Consider the following 18,001-nt stretch of genomic DNA (forward strand, 5'->3'; position numbering starts at 1 on the left):
CGTATTCAGTTTCTAGATATTAACCTCTGTTTTTCTTTGGACGAGCACGTATGCTGGGGATATCATCCCAGATCTAAGAAAACCTTGTTGCTTTACGACCTCGCACATTCTAAATTGATTAAGAGAGGAATAGCAACAACGTGCATTAAGGCAGCACTTAGTAAGTCATGTGAGCAAGAGTGCAGTCAAAGTTTTTTAAATCAGATATCGCGACTACAGAACGCAAGGTTTCCAAGTTCTGTGATCACTTCAGTAAGCGAAGCCATTTTGCAGAAAGAGAAAAGAAGTTCTGATGCTTCCCAAAAAGAAAAAGACAAAAGACAAGCGCACGTGGTGCCATACCTACACAAGTTGCCACACAATCTGAAGAAGGTTTCCAATAGACACAATATTAATGTGGTTTTCATTGCCCCGTGTAAGTTGTCCTCGATATGTAATCGCATGAACAAACGCGAAAGGCACCTGCGCACCACAAATCATAAAACTCGTTTCACTGAGTACAGGCGCAACGTCATCTATCAAATACCGCTTAGCTGTGGAAAATCTTAGATAGGTCAAACGGGACAGTGCTTCAAGAAAGAGCTCGTCAGCACAGCACTAACCTAAAGAATGGCTATGGGAGTCATTTAGCTGGACGCTGTAACAAGTGTCAATGCACCCCCATATTTGAAAAGACAAAATTCATAGGGAAAGGAAAGGGTATAAGAAGGAAAGGGAAGAAGTAGAGGCCTTTCATATAAGAAAGGAAGGAGATAAATGTATATGCACCCCCTCTCTTGCCTTGTCGGAAAGAGAAATCACATTTTTGGAAGAAAGATTAAAATGTTGTTGATTTGCAGATGTTTTTACGACTGATGTGCGCATGCCTATGCTGAAAAAGGTATAAATGTCCGGTGAATTTCAAATAAACTTCCAGTTGGCAGTCAGAGCTTGTCTGGGGTATTTGTTTCCTTGTGTCCTCGTTTTTTCGCACTGTTTCACCTCAGTTCTTATACCTTTTGGCGTGGCTTCCACCCTGGCAATTTTCCAGAGACGCATGGAATCCATTTTGCAGGGACTACCAGGTGTTCAAATTTATTTGGATGACGTGGTTGTGGCAGAGAAGAATGATAACTGCGACAAGTTACGCGAAGTCTTCCAGAGGTTTGGGGATCATGGTGTCAGGCTTCATCCAAGCAAGTGTAAAATGCAACAGAAAGAAGTCGAGTATCTCGGACACCGTATATGCGCAGACGGTCTGTTTCCTAAAGCGGAAAACATTGAAGCCTATTAACGATTCCAAGGCCGACGTGTGTGTATGAGCTGCGTTCGTTTATCAGCTTCGTGACGTAATACAACGCGTTTCTGGTCAATTTGGCTAAGGTACTCGCGCCGCTCTACGAGCTACCCAAGGCAAACATGGGCTGGCAGTGGGGAGCAACACAACAATAATCATTCGGCGCAACAAAGCGCTTGATCAAGGGCACCAATTTTTAACTCTCTGTGATCCGGAAAAGTCTATCGTCTTGGTAAGGGACGCGTCATTGTGTGCGGCATCAGCGCTGTTTATACCACTGCGTCAACGGAGACTCGAGGCCAGTCGGTTTGCGTAGGCTCCCTGACCGCCGCGGAGCGCAATTACTCATAAATCGAGCGTGACACGCTGGCAGTGGTGTTTGACGTAACGAAATTTTGCGAGCAGCTCCTCGGTAACACATTCACGATAATTACAAATCACAAGCCTCTGATGCGACTTTTCAGCCCAGACAAGCCCGTGCCGGCGCTGGCAGCCACACGCATTAAGCGTCGGTCTTTGCTGCTACGCGGTTACTCGTATAAGATAGAGTATAAGCCGGGAAAGGCCCTTCCGCACGATGACAGTACTCGGGAGTCCATCAGCGAGGACGCCCGCGAGTATGTCCTTCTCGCTGAGCACCTGGACACCACGCTGGTGTCGTCACGTGGTTTGGTCAGAATGACGGAAGCCGACGGCACCTTCAAACAAGTAGCTGCTTGTATTCGGGATGACTGGCCTCGGAAGTTGCAGGGCTCGAACGAATACTTGCGTCCGTTCTTTGTCAAAAGGCGTGTGCTTTTGTCTGGCGATTGTATTGTCTACTGGAACCATCGAGCAGTAAATCCAGACAATGCGCGGTATATCGTGTTGTGCAAGTATTGCGCGGTATATCGTGCGCGGTATATCGTGTTGCGCACACGACACGCAACAAGAAATAACATCAATTAAAACATTGGCGCGCTCAATTTATGTATTTATTTTTTATTTTGAATACTGTGAGCCGTCTGCTACAGGATGGGAATGCAGAGCACAAAGTTCACGCAAAGAACGCAGTCAAGTTTTCTTCAAGAGAGCCAACCATGTTGTTGCTCGGAAACACGCAAGAATTCAAGTTATTCCACTCAGCAATTGTCTCGACAATGAAAGAGTGCTTAAAGACATCAACTCTTGAAACATAAGGCATTATAGCGTAATTATGATTGGTTCGTGGAGAAACCCTTCCAGGAGGATTCGAATACAAACTGGAATTCAGGTTCAGCTTACTGTTATAGAGTTGACGTAAAAACTTAAGGCGTTCGATTTTCCTGCGCTCAGCTAACGTAGTGAAACGAGCCCTGACGGGCATGGAGGTTACCGAGTGCATTTTGTCGTAATCAGAAAAAATAAACCTAACGGCCATTCGCAGAATGCCCTGCAATTTATCTGTTATGTATTGTTGATGAAGGTGCAAAATTATACAAGCATACTCTAAATTTGGTCTAACAATTGTAGTGTATGCCTTAAGTTCAATATCTCGTGTAGTATCTCTCAATTTACGCCATAACAAACCAAGCTTGCACTGGGCTGATCCACATGTGTTTTCGACGTGTTCATTCCAGTTGAGGTTACTATAGCAGGGAAGAAGTTTGGGCCTGTTGGTGGGATACATTCAGACTGGGATACATAGCGCAAAAATTTTTATGTATATATTATGTATATTGTGTATATATTTTCATGTATCCCAGTCTGAATGAGGTTACTAGTGATTGTTACGCCAGTATATTTCAGCTTTGTGGAACGCTTACTTTATTATTTACAGCGTACGAGAACATCAATGGAGTTTTCTTATTCGTAACTGTCATGCAAACAGATTTATCAAAATTGCTTTGCATATGCCATTTTTCACACCAGTTATAATTTCGACATAAAGCATCATTTAGTCGTTATTGATCAGAAACACTCTTAACGCGGCAAAAGAAGAGGCAGTCACCGGCAAACAACCGCACTTCAATCATAAGATGTACATCAGTTGCGATGTCATTAATATACAGTAGGAACAAAATTGGACCCAAAACCGACCCCTGAGGTACACCTGATGATATAGGAAGGAGAGAGGAGCACTCGCCATCTCTACAGAAGAGGGTTGTAGAGCCGAAAAAACACAACACACAGCAAGCGAAACGGGACTGTCCCGTCTCGCTTGCTGTGTGTTGTGTTTTTTCGGCGCTACAACCCTCTTTGGAAACATGCGCCAACTAGCCCCCCAACAAGTAATACTCACTCGCCATCTATTTCAACAAACTGTTGTCTGTTGTGCAAGTAAGCCTGAATCCACTTAATAATTCTTGAATTTACATTATATCCATGAAGCTTTTCAATTAGCTTGCTATGGGTAACCCTATCAAATGCCTTTGACAAATCCAGAGCAATGGCATCAACTTGTTCGCGACTGTTAAGGGCTTCTGCAAAACTGTGTATTGTTTCAAATAATTGCGTGACAGTTGACAGACGCCTTCGAAAACCATGTTGTTTGATGTAAAAAATGTTATTGTTTTCAATATAGTCTACTAACTGTTTACTAATTACATGCTCTAAGATTTTGCAAGCGGTACAAGTTATGGAAGTAGGACGGTAGTTCTCAATGTCTAGCCTGTCTCCAGCCTTATAAAAAGGCACAATCTTCGCTAATAATTATTCACTTGGTAATGCACCATTTATTAATGACAGAGAAAAAGATTTAAACGAGAAGCATGCAATCCGTTCACAGTATTGCTTTAAATGCTCATTCGGTATTTTGTCAGGACCAGGAGTCTTTTTTACGTCCAATTTTAGCAACATGTCGACTATACCTTCTTTAGAGATAAAAATGCTATCATTAGTATGGTCCTCGCATTCTAAATCTATTGCAGCACTCTCATCTCTTCGGCTGAATACAGAACCGAAAAATGTGTTGAATTCTTGGGCAATAATTTGGGGATTGTTGCACACGGTATCATTTACAACTATTTCATTGATTGAAGGCTTTGATCGGGCCACGTATCGCCAAAATTTTTGAGGTGATGTTTTAAGGTAATTAGACACAGTTGTAGCGAAAAAAGACGTTTTAGACGCTCTTAATTTCTGGCGAACTTGAGTGCTAAGGGCCGATATTCTCAGGATTTTTCGGTTTCCGTTGGCGCGCACGACGTAGCTCACGTTTTAAATCTATTAACTCACGGGAAACCCATGGATTGCTTTTATGTAAACGCTTAGCTCTTTTTGGAACAAACAGAGATAATGAACATGTCACCACCTCTGTACAATACCTCCATAATTCATCAACATCATTTTCTTCCGGCATGCGGTCTAAAGCCAATTCTAAATAATCTAAGGCGGCCGTATCACCGGCTCGGTTAAAATTATAGACATGGGCTCTCCGGTTTTTATTTAAACATTTTATATTTTTTTAGAGTGGCTACGACAATCTTATGGTCCGAGATTCCTTCCCCCACTTCAATATTATATTCAAAGGTACTCTCTGATAAGAATAAGAAGTCTAAAAGCGCGCTGGAATTTCCTCTAATTTGCGTAGGTTTCTCGACCGCTTGAAGCAAGCCACGTTTCACCATGGTTTCCAGCATAAGTTCCGCAAGTGGCCTCTCAAGTGTCCCAGGGATTCTTGCATCCCAATTTACTCCCGATAAGTTGAAATCACCCACCAAGATAACTCTACTTCTATCTGTAGTTATGTGTTGTTGTTAAATGCTGATCAAAAGAGAGAGAGAGAGAGATAGCAAAGAGAGGAAAGGCAGGGAGGTCAACCAGACGAGCGTCTGGTTTGCTACCCTGCACTGGGGGAAGGAAAAGGGGGAACAGAAAGAGGAAAGCGGGATAGAGGGAACACTGTCTGTGCACGTAGCAAAGTGCTTGGAAATCAGTCAAGTCAAAGCAAGTGCTCCGTCTATACGTTCACAGCTGGTGATGCACGTTGAAGGTACCAGTGAAGACCAAGGATCCGGTGGGCGTCAGCAGTACGTTGCAGTGCGTGGCAGTATATTTTTAAGCTAAACCCCAGCCGTTCTGACTTCAGTGCGAATATAATGATGCGGGTGAGCCATGATGCTTACTCAAGAGTTGCAGGTACTGAATTGAGAGCATCTAGCACTTGCATTGCACTTCGCGCTGACGGAGTCGGTAGCGAGTTCTGGTACAAATAGAATGCTAATAGAATACAAATGCTGATCAATGTTCTCAAAGAACTCAATAAGGCTTCCCGGGGGTCTATTAATTACACCAATCACCAACGCAAAATGGTGAAATAACAACTTACACAATACGCTTTCATGCGCATAAATTAACGGCAGAACTTCATATCTAAGTGATTTTTTAACTAACAGTGCAACGCCTCCGCCTCTCGACGCCCTATCTGCACGCAGCACATTATATGCGCCGAGAAAAACTTCATCGTCCACGATACCCTCATGCAGGCACGTTTCAGTTATCGCTAACATACATATGTGGATCATGTAATAGCGACACGCATTCAAGTCCGTCAACCTTTTTCACAATGCTGCGAGCATTTACGTTTATCAACCTGAGCTCATGCTCCTTTCGTTGTCAGTCTTGGCCACGGGGGCCAGCTTCGGCGTTACTGCGCATTCTCACCCTACAGTTAGACTGGGCGTCATATGTATATGGGATATCGTTAATGAAAGGGTTGTCATGAACAAGCCTTGCCTTAGATCCTTCATTTTTATCTGTTTTAGCCGTTTGCCAGAGCAACTTTCTTTGTTGAAGCGTTTCGTACGAGTAGTCGTCAGCGATACTTATCTTCGTGCCTTTCAGTTTCTTGCAGTTTTTGAAGATAGCTATTTCTTCATTGTAGTCGTACAAGCGTAAAATAACGGGTCGATCACGGCCATCCTTTCTTTTACCAAGTTTGTGAATTCTTTCGACAGACGTCGGTTTCACACCAAGCAGTGTGAAAAATATGTTCCTGACGACCTTATCTCCTAAGTCTTCTCGCGTCTTGTTAATACTTTCCTTTGCACCAAACACAATCAGTTTGTTACGCCGGTCTCTGTCTTCAATATCTCGTATTTTTTGTCGTTGACCCTGAGCAGTGCTTTCGAAATTTTTAACAGCAGCTTCGATATTTGCCAACTTCACACCTTGCTCGGCACATAAATCAAGCTTCCCTTCGATATGCGTCAGGCGTGCTTCTAGTAGCGTTTGTTTTTCCAAGATTTTTTCAAGCATTTCTTCAATAGGAGGACCCGAGTTGCTTTCTATGTCCACGGCCAAAAGGAGTTCTAGGTGCGACCATAGTGCATGCAAAACATCACGGCACTTCAATGGGAGCGGCAGCACAACAAGGCACAAACAGTTCGATCGTAACTGCGAAACATAGGAGTAGTAACGAACCTGTAAGGTGTATCGTGCAGACTACGCATGCGTCGCACGTATCGGCCTGAACTGACTGACAGCACGAAGATTACGGCAACACGTGCCTGTGAATGCCGACGACTATATATACCCTGTGTGTTTCCTGAATAAACGTTCTTTTCATTCTTGGATCCCGTCCATACGATACATAAGGTAATCCAAACGTGTCTAAACGACATTGTCGTTGTGGTGCCGCCGCTCCCACTGAAGGCGGTTAGGTACAGGTTGTGCCTTATATGCTCGACACCGGTCGATGACGTGCTCCCGTCTGGAAGGTTCCATTGGCTCATCCCGAGAATGTCAGCATCGCCTGCTTGAAGGAATGATGAATCGGGCTGAAGTGGACTGTCGTTGCTGGTTGATACGGGGCTGGGAATTAGCGGCAGCATCTGTAAGGTAATGCAAACGTGTCTAAACGACATTGTCGTTGTGGTGCCGCCGCTCCAACTGAAGGCGGTCAGATACAGGCTGTACCTTGTATGCTCGATACTGGTCGATGACGTGCCCCCGCCTGGAAGGTGCCATTGGCTCATCCCGAGAATGTCAGCAGTACCTGCTTGAAGCCGTGATGAGTCTGGGTGAAGTGGATTGTCGTTGTTGGTTGATACGGGGCGGGCTATTAGCGGCAGCATCTGTAAGGGAATCCAAACGTGTCTAAACGACATTGAGGCTGTTGTGCCGCCGCTCCCATTCGTTTTGTATCCCATTCGTTTTGAATCCGGGGCTGGATAGAGATATCGAAGACTATTCTTGTCTGCATGTGCCCTGTGTGCGTGCGATTTTCGAGCATGCCACCGGCCAAGGAACCAATGCTTTGGCCTGAAACGCTAGAAAAGTGGTCAAAGGTGAATGTAGACTGCTGGGCTTGTTGACGGGCATACGTTGCTCATCGCGGTTGACTCGCAAACAAAGTGGATAGAGGTAAGCCCATTGAAGATAGCTAGCGCGGGAAAAACTATCGAGTCACTACAAACAATGTTCTGTAGGTTCGACCTTCCCCGAACCGTGGTCTCTGATAATGGCCCAAAGTTCATAAGTGCGCATTTTCAGTCGCTCATGAAAGAAAACTGAATTCGTCACTCGAGGACCGCGCCTTATCATTCCCAGCCATATTGCTTAGGAGCGAGGGCAGTCAGGACGATTAAGCTAGGACTGCTTAAGAATCCTAGTTGCACGCTGCAAGGCTGCCTCGATAGAATGCGACATCAGTATCGCCGCACTCCTCTGCCAAGCGCGGAAACACCAGCCACTATGCTCCTTGGCTTCGCGCCTCAATGTCTGTTGGAAAACATCGTGTTATGCCCATTTTCTGACGCAGATATGCCGTGCCCTAGAAACCGCCAAGTCGAGGAACCGGTTTGGCACATAAACTATGGGGCAAGAGCCATGTGGAAGCCAGGCGTTGTGCAAGCCCTCCAAGGTTACCGCATGGCAACGATCGAGGCACAATACGACGAGATTCATAATCGACACGACGACCAGCTGAAGGTTAGAAAAACCAGCCACGCGGCATCCGCTGCCTGCGACACGGGGACCAAGCAGGAGTCGAGTGTTCAAGCAGAGCATGCCGAAGCTGCAGAACCCGACACAAATTACAGTAGGAAACCTTGAGAGCATATGTGGATCATTAAGCGACAGCCAACAAATTACGGACGGCACTCAAGTTCAAAATGATGTCTGCAGTGAGCATGATGTCCATAAAGACTCCGAGTCTGGCCAGAACATGTTACGGAGGTCAACGCTAGCCTCGTGTCTGGCCGTTTTATACCCAAGAAAGTGCATGGGGAAACGGCGCCCCGGTAGCTCAGTTGGTTGCCCAGGAAACAGACGAACAGCGCGCCGAACGACTGGCTAAACACCGCAGCATAGCTAGACAACCAGACTAACCCGGACTTGAAATCAAGATTACCCAAGGCTAACCATGCTATGCCTTAGCTTTCGCTACGTATATCCTGGCATAGCCGAGCTAAGTCACTTCCAATTTTTTTCATCCACTTTCATTGCCATTAATTTACCATTTCTTTAATTCAATTAGTAAGTACTATTAATTTCCCCTGTCTTGTCCATAGCGTCTTTTTTTGTTGGCTTCTCATCGTATGATTAATAAATATCGGGTCCCTCGTTTAGCCCCCTTTCTTCTTGTTCATTACATAACGAAGGTCTTGATTCCGGCAGCATTGATGCCTTCAGGTAGCATGTGTGGGTTTATTGACTAGTTGCCTTCACCCAAGAAGATCACGTACTCGTGACGCCTGCGGCAGAAAGGATGTTCCAGATCCGCCGCCAAGGTCTGTGAGTGGTGGCACTGGCTACCACTCCCAAGGCTAGTTGTATAAGTAAAACATAAATAAACGACCCCGCGGTAGCTCAATTGGTTAGAGCATCGCACGCGTAATGCGAAGACGTGGGATCGTTCCCCACCAGTGGCACATTACTTCTTGATCCACTTTCTGTGCCATTAATTTATAATTCCTTTAATTCGATTAGTAAGTACAATTAATTACCCCGATGTTGTCCTTGACGTCGTTGTTGGCTTCTCATGGCACAAGCCCCAGCAAGTCACAGGCATACAAGCCACAGTACGTGCATACCAATTTATTAAGTACAGTCCTTCAGTACCAGTCGTCATCATCATCGATCCGGTCCTCGTCCTTGACGTCCGACCGTCATCGTGGTCGTCGTGGTAGGTGCTGTCGCGAAAGGCTTCTCGAAGCACATGCAAGGCAGAGCTCTTCTGTTCAAAGTTCCGCACCAAGCTAACCATGGAGCGATTCACGTGGAATCAGAGCCGGTCACAGATGCGGCAGCTGTGCTCGAACTCTACGCCAAGGAATTCGCACTGGAAGAGGCCGTTCGCACCTCCCATAGATTTACGGACTTGGCGGTGGAAGTTTTCGATGACGCGCAGGCCCGGAACCGATTCCCGACGGCGCGAGCATTAAGTCGGCAGCGTTCCTTTGGTGGCCAGTTTCAGAGAAACTGGCCACCCTGCATACCGAATGCCTCATGACCTCGAGCGTACAGGAATCTTGGAAGAACGCTAACATAATCCTAATCCATAAGAAAGGGGACGCCAAAGACTTGAAAAATTAGAGACCGATCAGCTTACTGTCAGTTGCCTACAAACTATTTACTAAGGTAATTGCAAATAGAATCAGGAACACCTTAGACTTCTGTCAAGCAAAGGACCAGGCAGGATTCCGTAAAGGCTACTCAACAATAGACCATATTCACACTATCAATCAGGTGATAGAGAAATGTGCGGAATATAACCAACCCTTATTTATAGCTTTCATTGATTACGAGAAAGCGTTTGATTCTGTCGAAACCTCAGCAGTCATGGAGGCATTACAGAACCACAGTGTAGACGAGCCATATGTAAATATACTGAAAGATATCTATAGCGGCTCCACAGCCACTGTAGTCCTCCATAAAGAAAGCAACAAAATCCCAATAAAGAAAGGCGTCAGGAGGTATTCAGAGACCTGGATTGGGAAGAATTGGGGATAAAAGTTAATGGAGAATACCTTAGTAACTTGCGATTCGCTGATGATATTGCCTTGCTTAGTAACTCAGGGCACCAATTGCAATGCGTGCTCAGTGACCTGGAGAGGCAAAGCAGAAGAGTGGGTCTAAAAATTTTTCTGCAGAAAACTGAAGTAATGTTTCACAGTCTCGGAAGAGAACAGCAATTTACAATAGGTAGCGAGGCACTAGAAGTAGTAAGGCAATACATCTACTTAGGGCAGGTAGTGACGGCGGATCCGGATCATGAGACGGAAATAACCAGAAGAATAAGAATGGGCTGGTGTGCGTTTGGCAGGCATTCTCAGATCATGAACAGTAGGTTGCCGTTATCCCTCAAGAGAAAAGTGTATAACAGCTGTGTCTTACCAGTACTCACCTACGGGACAGAAACCTGGAGGCTTACGAAAAGGGTTCTACTCAATTTGAGGACGACGCAACGAGCTATGGAAACAAAAATGATAGGTGTAACGTTAAGGGATAAGAAAAGAGCAGATTGGGTGAGGGAACAAGCGCGAGTTAATGACATCTTAGTTGAAATCAAGAAAAAGAAATGGGGGGGGGCATTGGCAGGACATGTAATGAGGAGGGAAGATAACCGATGGTCATTAAGGGTTACGGACTGGATTCCAAGGGAAGGGAAGCGTAACAAGGGGCGGCAGAAAGTTAGGTGGGCGGATGAGATTAAGAAGTTTGCAGGGACGACATGGCACAATTAGTATATGACCGGGGTTGTTGGAGAAGTATGGGAGAGGCCTTTGCCCTGCAGTGGGCGTAACCAGGCAGATGATGCTGCTGCTGCTGATGATGATGATGTTCCTTGTCTCTTTCCCGAAAGTCGGGATGCTCGGCTCCGCGACGGCGTTTGTCGGCGGTGCGCGATGGGCGGGATCTCCTTCGTCGATCGTAGTCCCACTGAGTTGCGTGCCGAGCGTCCTTGTAGGTCACAGACACGACGGCTGTGCCAAAACTCTATGCCTAGAAGTTCGCGCTGGAATCGTCCATGCGCACCCCACTTGTCTCGGCGGGCTTGACGCTGGAAGTTTTCGAGCAGTCGCAGGGCGGGATCGCCTTCTCGACGATGTTGAGCGTTGAGGCGCCGAATCTCGCGTTCCCTAAACTGAAACTGGGGATCCTCGTTTCGGCATCATCTCTTCTCAGCTGAAGCTTCGGCGCACTCTTCCGGATCAGCTCGGCGGTGACGCATTGCTTGGCAGTACGGCGTTCTTCCTGGTAACCCGCTTCTTCTGGCGTCCGGACTTTCTTCTGTCTTCCCATGGCAGCAGCACCTACGCACGGAGCAGAGGAGGTGAGAGGTGTACCGCCGCGCCTGAGGTAGCGAGCTTTTACTTGCCTGTGACGACACGACTAGGCCCTGCGGGCGCGGGGTGCGAGGAGGTTACGTGGCTTGGTGCTCTCGCAGGTGGTTGCGAGCGGAGGCCAGGAGGCGCACAGCTGGGCTGAGTTTTCTGGTAACGGTTGAAGGAAAGTTTCTGGTTTTCTGGTAACTATCGAAGGAAGCTTTAAACAGCTCCGCTGTTAAAAACAAACCACTAAGCAACCCAATGAAAAATAACTAAATGTTTCCTATACCTTGAAATTTAGCACAACGAATAGATTCTAAAGCTATCTTCGAAATAACAAACCAGTTTTGCACCAAAGCCAGACACACAAAAAAGTAGAAAACACAGGCGCTTTTACTCCAACTTATAATGGGCGCAAAAGCATTCAGAAGAACCTAAATTTGGCCTAGTTGGTGTTTACTCCATATCATATGGACCGCAAATAAAGACGGGGACAGAGCGAATGTTCAGACGGAGTGAGCCGAGGGACAGAACGCCGAGTGAGAGTTTGTGTGTTCTCTCCCTCTGTCCCCGTCTTTATTTGCGGTCAATATGATATGTAGTAAAAGCATTCTACATATATAGCCTTCCCAGACCCTGAGTGCATGCGCACGCGTGCAAGGCATCAAGTAGATTCGCGTAAAAAACAGGTTTTCTGATTAAGCGTGCAAGAAATTTCTGCTCCGTCTCGTAGAGAAAAACGAATTTGTCACTGACACAATTCGGACCAGCTTGTCTAATGTAAACAGCTTCCAAGGTTACACGTTCCGTTTGTTGCCTGCCTCTACCCAATATACTCGCGTCTCGGAACCGTGGAATACAATTGGTGCAAGCCCTGCATTGTTCTACTAGCCATTCACAATCACTATTTTCTATATCTTTTGCCCTGCATTTCACTCTTGTCAAGTACATCTCTTTAAAACGTTTATGCATATTGGTTGCAATGTCTTGAACTTATGGATAAGGTATGATAAGTTTTACTGGAGGAGGTGGAGTTTATGTTCATCAAATTTATGACCTGGTTAGTTGAAATGCTCGGCGACGGCTTTGGGAAGCTTTTTAGCTGACAATTTTCAGCTGTGTCTACGCAATGTCCGTTTAACGTGACGTTCAATGATTGTCCCGTTTCAGCGATATATTGTTTCTTACAGACGGAACATTCAAGCATATAAATCACATTGGAACTGGTGCAAGTAAAGCTAGTTTTAACTTCGTGTGTGTACCTAATTGCGGTGCTTTTAATTTTAATGTCACTTCTAAGGTGCCTGTAAGTTATGCACCGGTAGCGACAACTTGCTTTTACTACGGGGAATGATGTTGGCTGATTTTTCGCCTGCATAACATGTTTTTTAAAGTTTATGTTGCGGTGATAGGTCACCCTTGGTACCCCCTGGTACGCTTTTTCTCAGGCGCCCTTTACTTGATAATATTCTGTGGTATTTTTCGTAGCACGTTGGTTCATAATCAATACACTGTTGTGCCAAAAAAGGAAAAAAAATAAGGACTTGGGAGAGAGAGTACGAAACGGTTGAGAGTTGGTTTATGCTTGGGAGGGCATTAGAATGTTTTGTTATGAATGCTGGTGGTGCCTCATATTCTGGTGTAGGCTGTTTTCTTTTAGCTAATTCCGACTGCCTCACCAATCTTTACGCCATGTCATAAGCTCTGCCGAAAGCAACCTGTGGACAGTTTCTTCCCGCTGGCGTTGCTTTAAGGTCATTAAGATGGTGGACATACTCGTTGTCTTCGCTGCAGATTCTTGTTATTCGTTTTGCATGTCCGATGAAAGTTCCTTGCTTTCAGTGTCGCCGGTTATGACTGTTGCAGTCTAAATATCGCTGGCTATCCTTAGCCCTTTTTACACGGACGTCCTCAGTTTCTTTATTTCCTACATAGTGGAATGACTCATGATTTTCCTTGTTTGACGGAGATCGGAAAGGAATGCTAACACACTCAGGACGGTTATAATCAATTTTGCGCTTTCCTAAGCAGCTGCAACCAATTTCTGATTCTTTTCTGTAACGCGTAACCGTGCATCGTCCATTTTCAGCGCGCGACACGAGGAACCGAAGCGCGGCGCGTCAGAGGCGGTGCACTCAAGGCTTCGCTATTTGTTAGTCGGGCGCAAGTTCGCCGAACGTAAGCTAGTTAAAGTACAATATTTGCAGCAACGATTATTTTGATCATCTTGTACTAATGTCGTTGAAAATGTAGTTGCCATTTAGCCCGTGAATTTAAAATGCTCTTAAGCTTATGTGCATGCTTCCACTTTTTCAACTGGAACATGTTATTCAGCCTGCTGAAATTAGGTTCTGTCTAGTTTCTGACGGAACGCAATTGTAAGGTGAATAGGTGTCAGGAACGGGAAATGGCGACGCCTGGAATATCGTGCGCGAATCGAGGCCAAAGGGAGTCAGAATATAACACGTGTGCACGTTGTGTAAATAAGCAGACGATTACTGTAATCAGTACCGCAGTTACGCCTATAGCAATCATGTATTTCACATTCCGTTACGTTTTCAGATTGTCACGATAATGAGCAGCTCGTGTCGAGCGCGTGGTGAGAAACCCGCGTCACTGGAGGCGAGCGGGATCGCTGTCATCACAGTCGCAAGAAGGAAGAGCCGCTGAACACGACGCGCCGGCAAGGTCACCTAGATTCACAAGCGCCCACCGCCGTCTTCCGAAAAGTCTTCTTTCGGAGCGATCGTTGAACCACAGAAACGGAGAGGTTATGAGCGTCACGGCCGCGCTGAGCGCAGAATGGCGCGCCGTGCGCAAACCCTGAGTCAGACGAGGGAGGGAAACTTGAGCTCGCCTCCTCCGCGACCCGATGATGTCAGCGGCGGGAGGAGGCCGGCTGGGCCAGAGAGCCCTATATGTCGCTGGCACTGCTTCGGAGTGCCGTGTGCAAAGTGTTAGAAAAATGGAAGGTCCGCCAGCGGCCCCCGCACACGCTCACAGGGTTCTGCTGCGAACTGCCTAAGTGCGCCGACTCCTAGACCGACCGAACCAGCCGCTCTCCCCGAGGTAAGCCACCAACGGATTACCTTCGCTGCTGTGCTGGATTTGATCGTCACGCAAGAATGGATTAGTGTTTGCCGGAACACGTAGCGTTCCATCGGCGGTCACGGTAAGCAGACTCCCTAACGCACTATGACGCAAGCAGTGACGGGTAAATGAAATGGTCATGGAGCAAGGTGCCTAACTGCATCTCACCTTAAGACTATTTACGGTTTAGTCCTTCCATAGCGGGTGTTGCGAAATGCTGGGTTTGCTTCAGTAGATTGCGACATAGGAAATGTTAGCCGCAACGACTCGGCTGCTTGCGCACAATGTCTTACGCCGGTAGGCGCTCGTGCGCAGGCGAACACGTTGCACGGTTCCAGTAAAGCGCGTCAGGACAATGGATATTGTGCGATAACGCATACCTATTTGTTTCGTGGAAAGCGCGAAGGAGGTACTTCATGTTCTGAGTCGTGAGCAAGCAGCCTGGCCTTGTGCGGGCCTTGTGCGGGGCCCCGAGCCACAAATAGTCTCCGCACTTACCGCGCTCCGAAGCTGGCCCCGGTCCAGCGCCTCCCCGAGCTCAAAATACGCCATGACACCGAAATAGCGCGCGGCACGGAGCCGCGTGCGCAGAGACGCGGAGCTTTGCCTAATACGTTGTAACAACGTCCGAAAAACACCTTCGATTGATGTGGGCGTTGGGAACGCTCCTATCATGCCGTGCTTGGAGCTAGTTGGTTGCAGCGCGTTACTGTGACCACAGCGAGTGCGATGAGTTAAGCACATTTTTGGCATGCGAAAAAGAAGTAGTTCAATGTGTTTCACTTTCCCGTCAAAAACAGTATACAGGACAAACCGCGAGATGCGTAAACACGCTCCTGCATGAACCTGATCATACCTGTAAGCAAATCAGCGATCCTGGAAGCATATATGCACATTGCAGTAAGTTCGAGTTCCAGCGAAATTTTGAGCATCATTTCAGCAGGAAAAGTTAAAAAGAGAAATTATCGAAGCCTTCAGAAAGCGGCAGATTGGTGACGGCATAAACGTTAATGCACCATCAATTCATATTAATTAAACTCTGGGGTTTTAAGAGCCAGAACAACGATATTATTATGAGGGACGGTGAAGTGGGCGCATTAATTTTGACCACACGCGGTTCTTCAACATGCGTCCAATGAATGGTCACGGGTGTTTTTGCATTACACTCTCATAAAAATGCGGTTCTTCAACATTTGCTCAATCAATGGGCACTGGCGTTTTTGCATTACACTCTCATAAATATACGATGCCCGCGGCCGGAATTTTATCTCGCGAGCTCGTGGTTAGCAGCACAACGCCGAAGCCTCTATGCCACCGCGGCAGGCAGTGCGCCATCAATTCGACTCGTGGGATGAGGTTGCTTTCATTCGGGGAAAACAAGGTTTCGCCAACACGCATGTGAGTAGAGATGCGTCCTCTCCTTTCTTTTGTGAATGTCTTGTAATCGGGCCAGGTTTTGACTTGCTGATACCAACACATATACGCAGCCAACGTTAGCCAAGCTGTTCAACAACAACAAGCAAACTATTAAAAAAGCATGATGCTAATTAAGATATTAAGCGGTATGGTGCTGGGTCGTCATATTTCTGGCGTCAAACACAGTAGGTCGTAAAGTCGTATTTTGCAACATGCTTGTACATTTTTTTTTTCGTTGAACAGCTTGGCTAACGTTAGCTATGTCAACCTACATGTACAATGATTGTGTGAAGAGTTCTTCGCTCTAGTCCCGTGTCGTCCTTTATTTGCGTCCGAGCCCCTTACTTCACAGTAGCGAGCTGCAGTGATTCAGCTTCTATTACAGCGTTTATTATAAAACAATCTTCATTACATTGATGCTGACGATACCCTAGCGTGCACGTGTATTGTAAGTCTGGCTATCCTATGTTAACTTTACGACTGAATCACGCCACGCATTTCAGGCTATCGATTGCTCGTGGGGGGAGGTTTTGTGATTTCGTTCTCTTTTTTTCCTTGTGGCAGGATGCCTTTCAAGCCCGTCGAGCATGCCAAGTGCCCCAAGTGCGGCAAGTCCGTCTATGCCGCCGAGGAGATGCTGGCCGCCGGCAACAAGTGGCACAAGACCTGCTTCGTTTGCGGTGAGCGCGCTTGGGGAGGAAGTGTAGGGTAAGAACGAAACGTTGAGTGACAACGTTGGCAACCGCAGGTCTTTGCCACAAGCGGCTGGATAGCACCAACGCCAGCGAGCACGGGGGTGAGCTGTTTTGCAAGCAGTGCTACGGCCGCAAGTTCGGACCCAAGGGCTACGGCTTCGGCGGCGGTGCAGGCTGCCTGTCCATGGACAAGGGCGAGCACCTCGGAAACACCGAGTGCTCCATGAGGTACTCGAGCGTCGACATCCTCGCCGTTGCCCACGACTGAATTTTTTTTTCTTCTTTATTTGCAGCAACAAGCCACATGACCCTACCTACGGCTAAATGGACAGTTCTTATGACTGAGCGACGAAATCCAGTGATGCACTTTTGTAGTTTTTTTTTCTTCTTTTACTCCATCATCACACATCTAACAACTATCCGCAAAGTGCACGATGCGATCGCTTCAACCTACAGCACTTCGTGAACGCAACTCCCAAGATATCGCTTTTCATTTAGTGAACACGACAAAAGAGAGCGAAAAAAAAAGAAACGGGAGAAAAGCGTACGTTTGCTGCAATAAGCGAAATTTCGTGAGTGGCTGCTTATGCCGCGCCAGAAATTTGGAAGTCGCTTTTTTTCCGTTCTTTTTTTTCCATTTCTTCCTGTGGGAGCAGCAACCAGTCACCTCTGAGTGAATTGAACGATTGGCGAAGGTTATTCTTAGAAGCCAGAGTACGAGTCCTGTATTTGGCGCAAGCAAATAGTCCTACTACGTTTGTCGAGGAAAATATAAAGTTGTGCTTGATTTCGCTTCACTGTGCTCATTCCATAATGGAAACAAGCTGTGCTCTTTTTTTTTTCTTCCTTTTTTTGCTTTTGTACATGTCAACTTGTGTTTCGCGCTTCTCACATAAGCCCGAAGGTGTAAGTGAAGATCTAGTGTGAAAACAGCTTCGCTGAGGGCTCATATAGTGTCTTCGCTCCAAGATAGAAACGCGGGCCATAAAGTGGAGCACCGCTGTAGACTCCGCGGTGCGACGGCCTTTCTCGGCGCTTAACGTGCCGCAAACAAATGTTCCCTTTCGCACTTCCCTATTGCTACAAGAACGCTAACGAAAATTGCTCCTTCAGTCGTGAGGCGCGTTGTTACGTTTAGTCTTGGTATCAAAGCAGTATCGAAGGTAGTTTTCTGTCAAATTGAATTTCACCCGAAATAAAGATTCGTACGATATATGAACTGAAATGCTTCTCTCTCTCACTTCTTTCTTTTAAAACTGGTAACAATCTCTCGTCGTGTGCTTTCTGTTGTA

The 18,001-nt window shown here is 46.6% G+C and overlaps 1 protein-coding gene across 2 annotated transcripts; it reads left to right on the plus strand.

The window, feature by feature from the left end:
• The first annotated feature begins 14,420 nt into the window (after positions 1-14,420).
• On the plus strand, positions 14,421-17,928 carry Mlp60A (Muscle LIM protein at 60A). 2 transcript variants are annotated; one of them, XM_075691118.1, is made up of 4 exons: positions 14,421-14,577; positions 16,579-16,694; positions 16,763-16,937; positions 17,003-17,928. In XM_075691118.1, exons 2-4 carry the CDS (start codon positions 16,580-16,582, stop codon positions 17,031-17,033), a joined length of 321 nt encoding a protein of 106 aa, XP_075547233.1. In that variant the 5' UTR covers positions 14,421-14,577; position 16,579; the 3' UTR covers positions 17,034-17,928. The 2 variants fall into 2 exon arrangements, with proteins under 2 accessions (XP_075547233.1, XP_075547234.1); XM_075691119.1 differs by lacking the exon at positions 14,421-14,577 and adding an exon at positions 14,605-14,680.
• The last annotated feature ends 73 nt before the right edge of the window (positions 17,929-18,001 follow it).

Source organism: Dermacentor variabilis, chromosome 4, assembly GCF_050947875.1.
Source record: "Dermacentor variabilis isolate Ectoservices chromosome 4, ASM5094787v1, whole genome shotgun sequence".
Classification (NCBI taxonomy): domain Eukaryota; kingdom Metazoa; phylum Arthropoda; class Arachnida; order Ixodida; family Ixodidae; genus Dermacentor; species Dermacentor variabilis.

Coding starts and splice junctions, on each gene's coding strand:
- Mlp60A (XM_075691118.1), top strand. CDS start 16,580: ATGCCTTTCAAGCCCGTCGAGCATGCCAAGTGCCCCAAGTGCGGCAAG. Junction 16,695..16,762: donor CAAGACCTGCTTCGTTTGCG/GTGAGCGCGCTT, acceptor TGGCAACCGCAG/GTCTTTGCCACAAGCGGCTG. Junction 16,938..17,002: donor AACACCGAGTGCTCCATGAG/GTACTCGAGCGT, acceptor CTTTATTTGCAG/CAACAAGCCACATGACCCTA.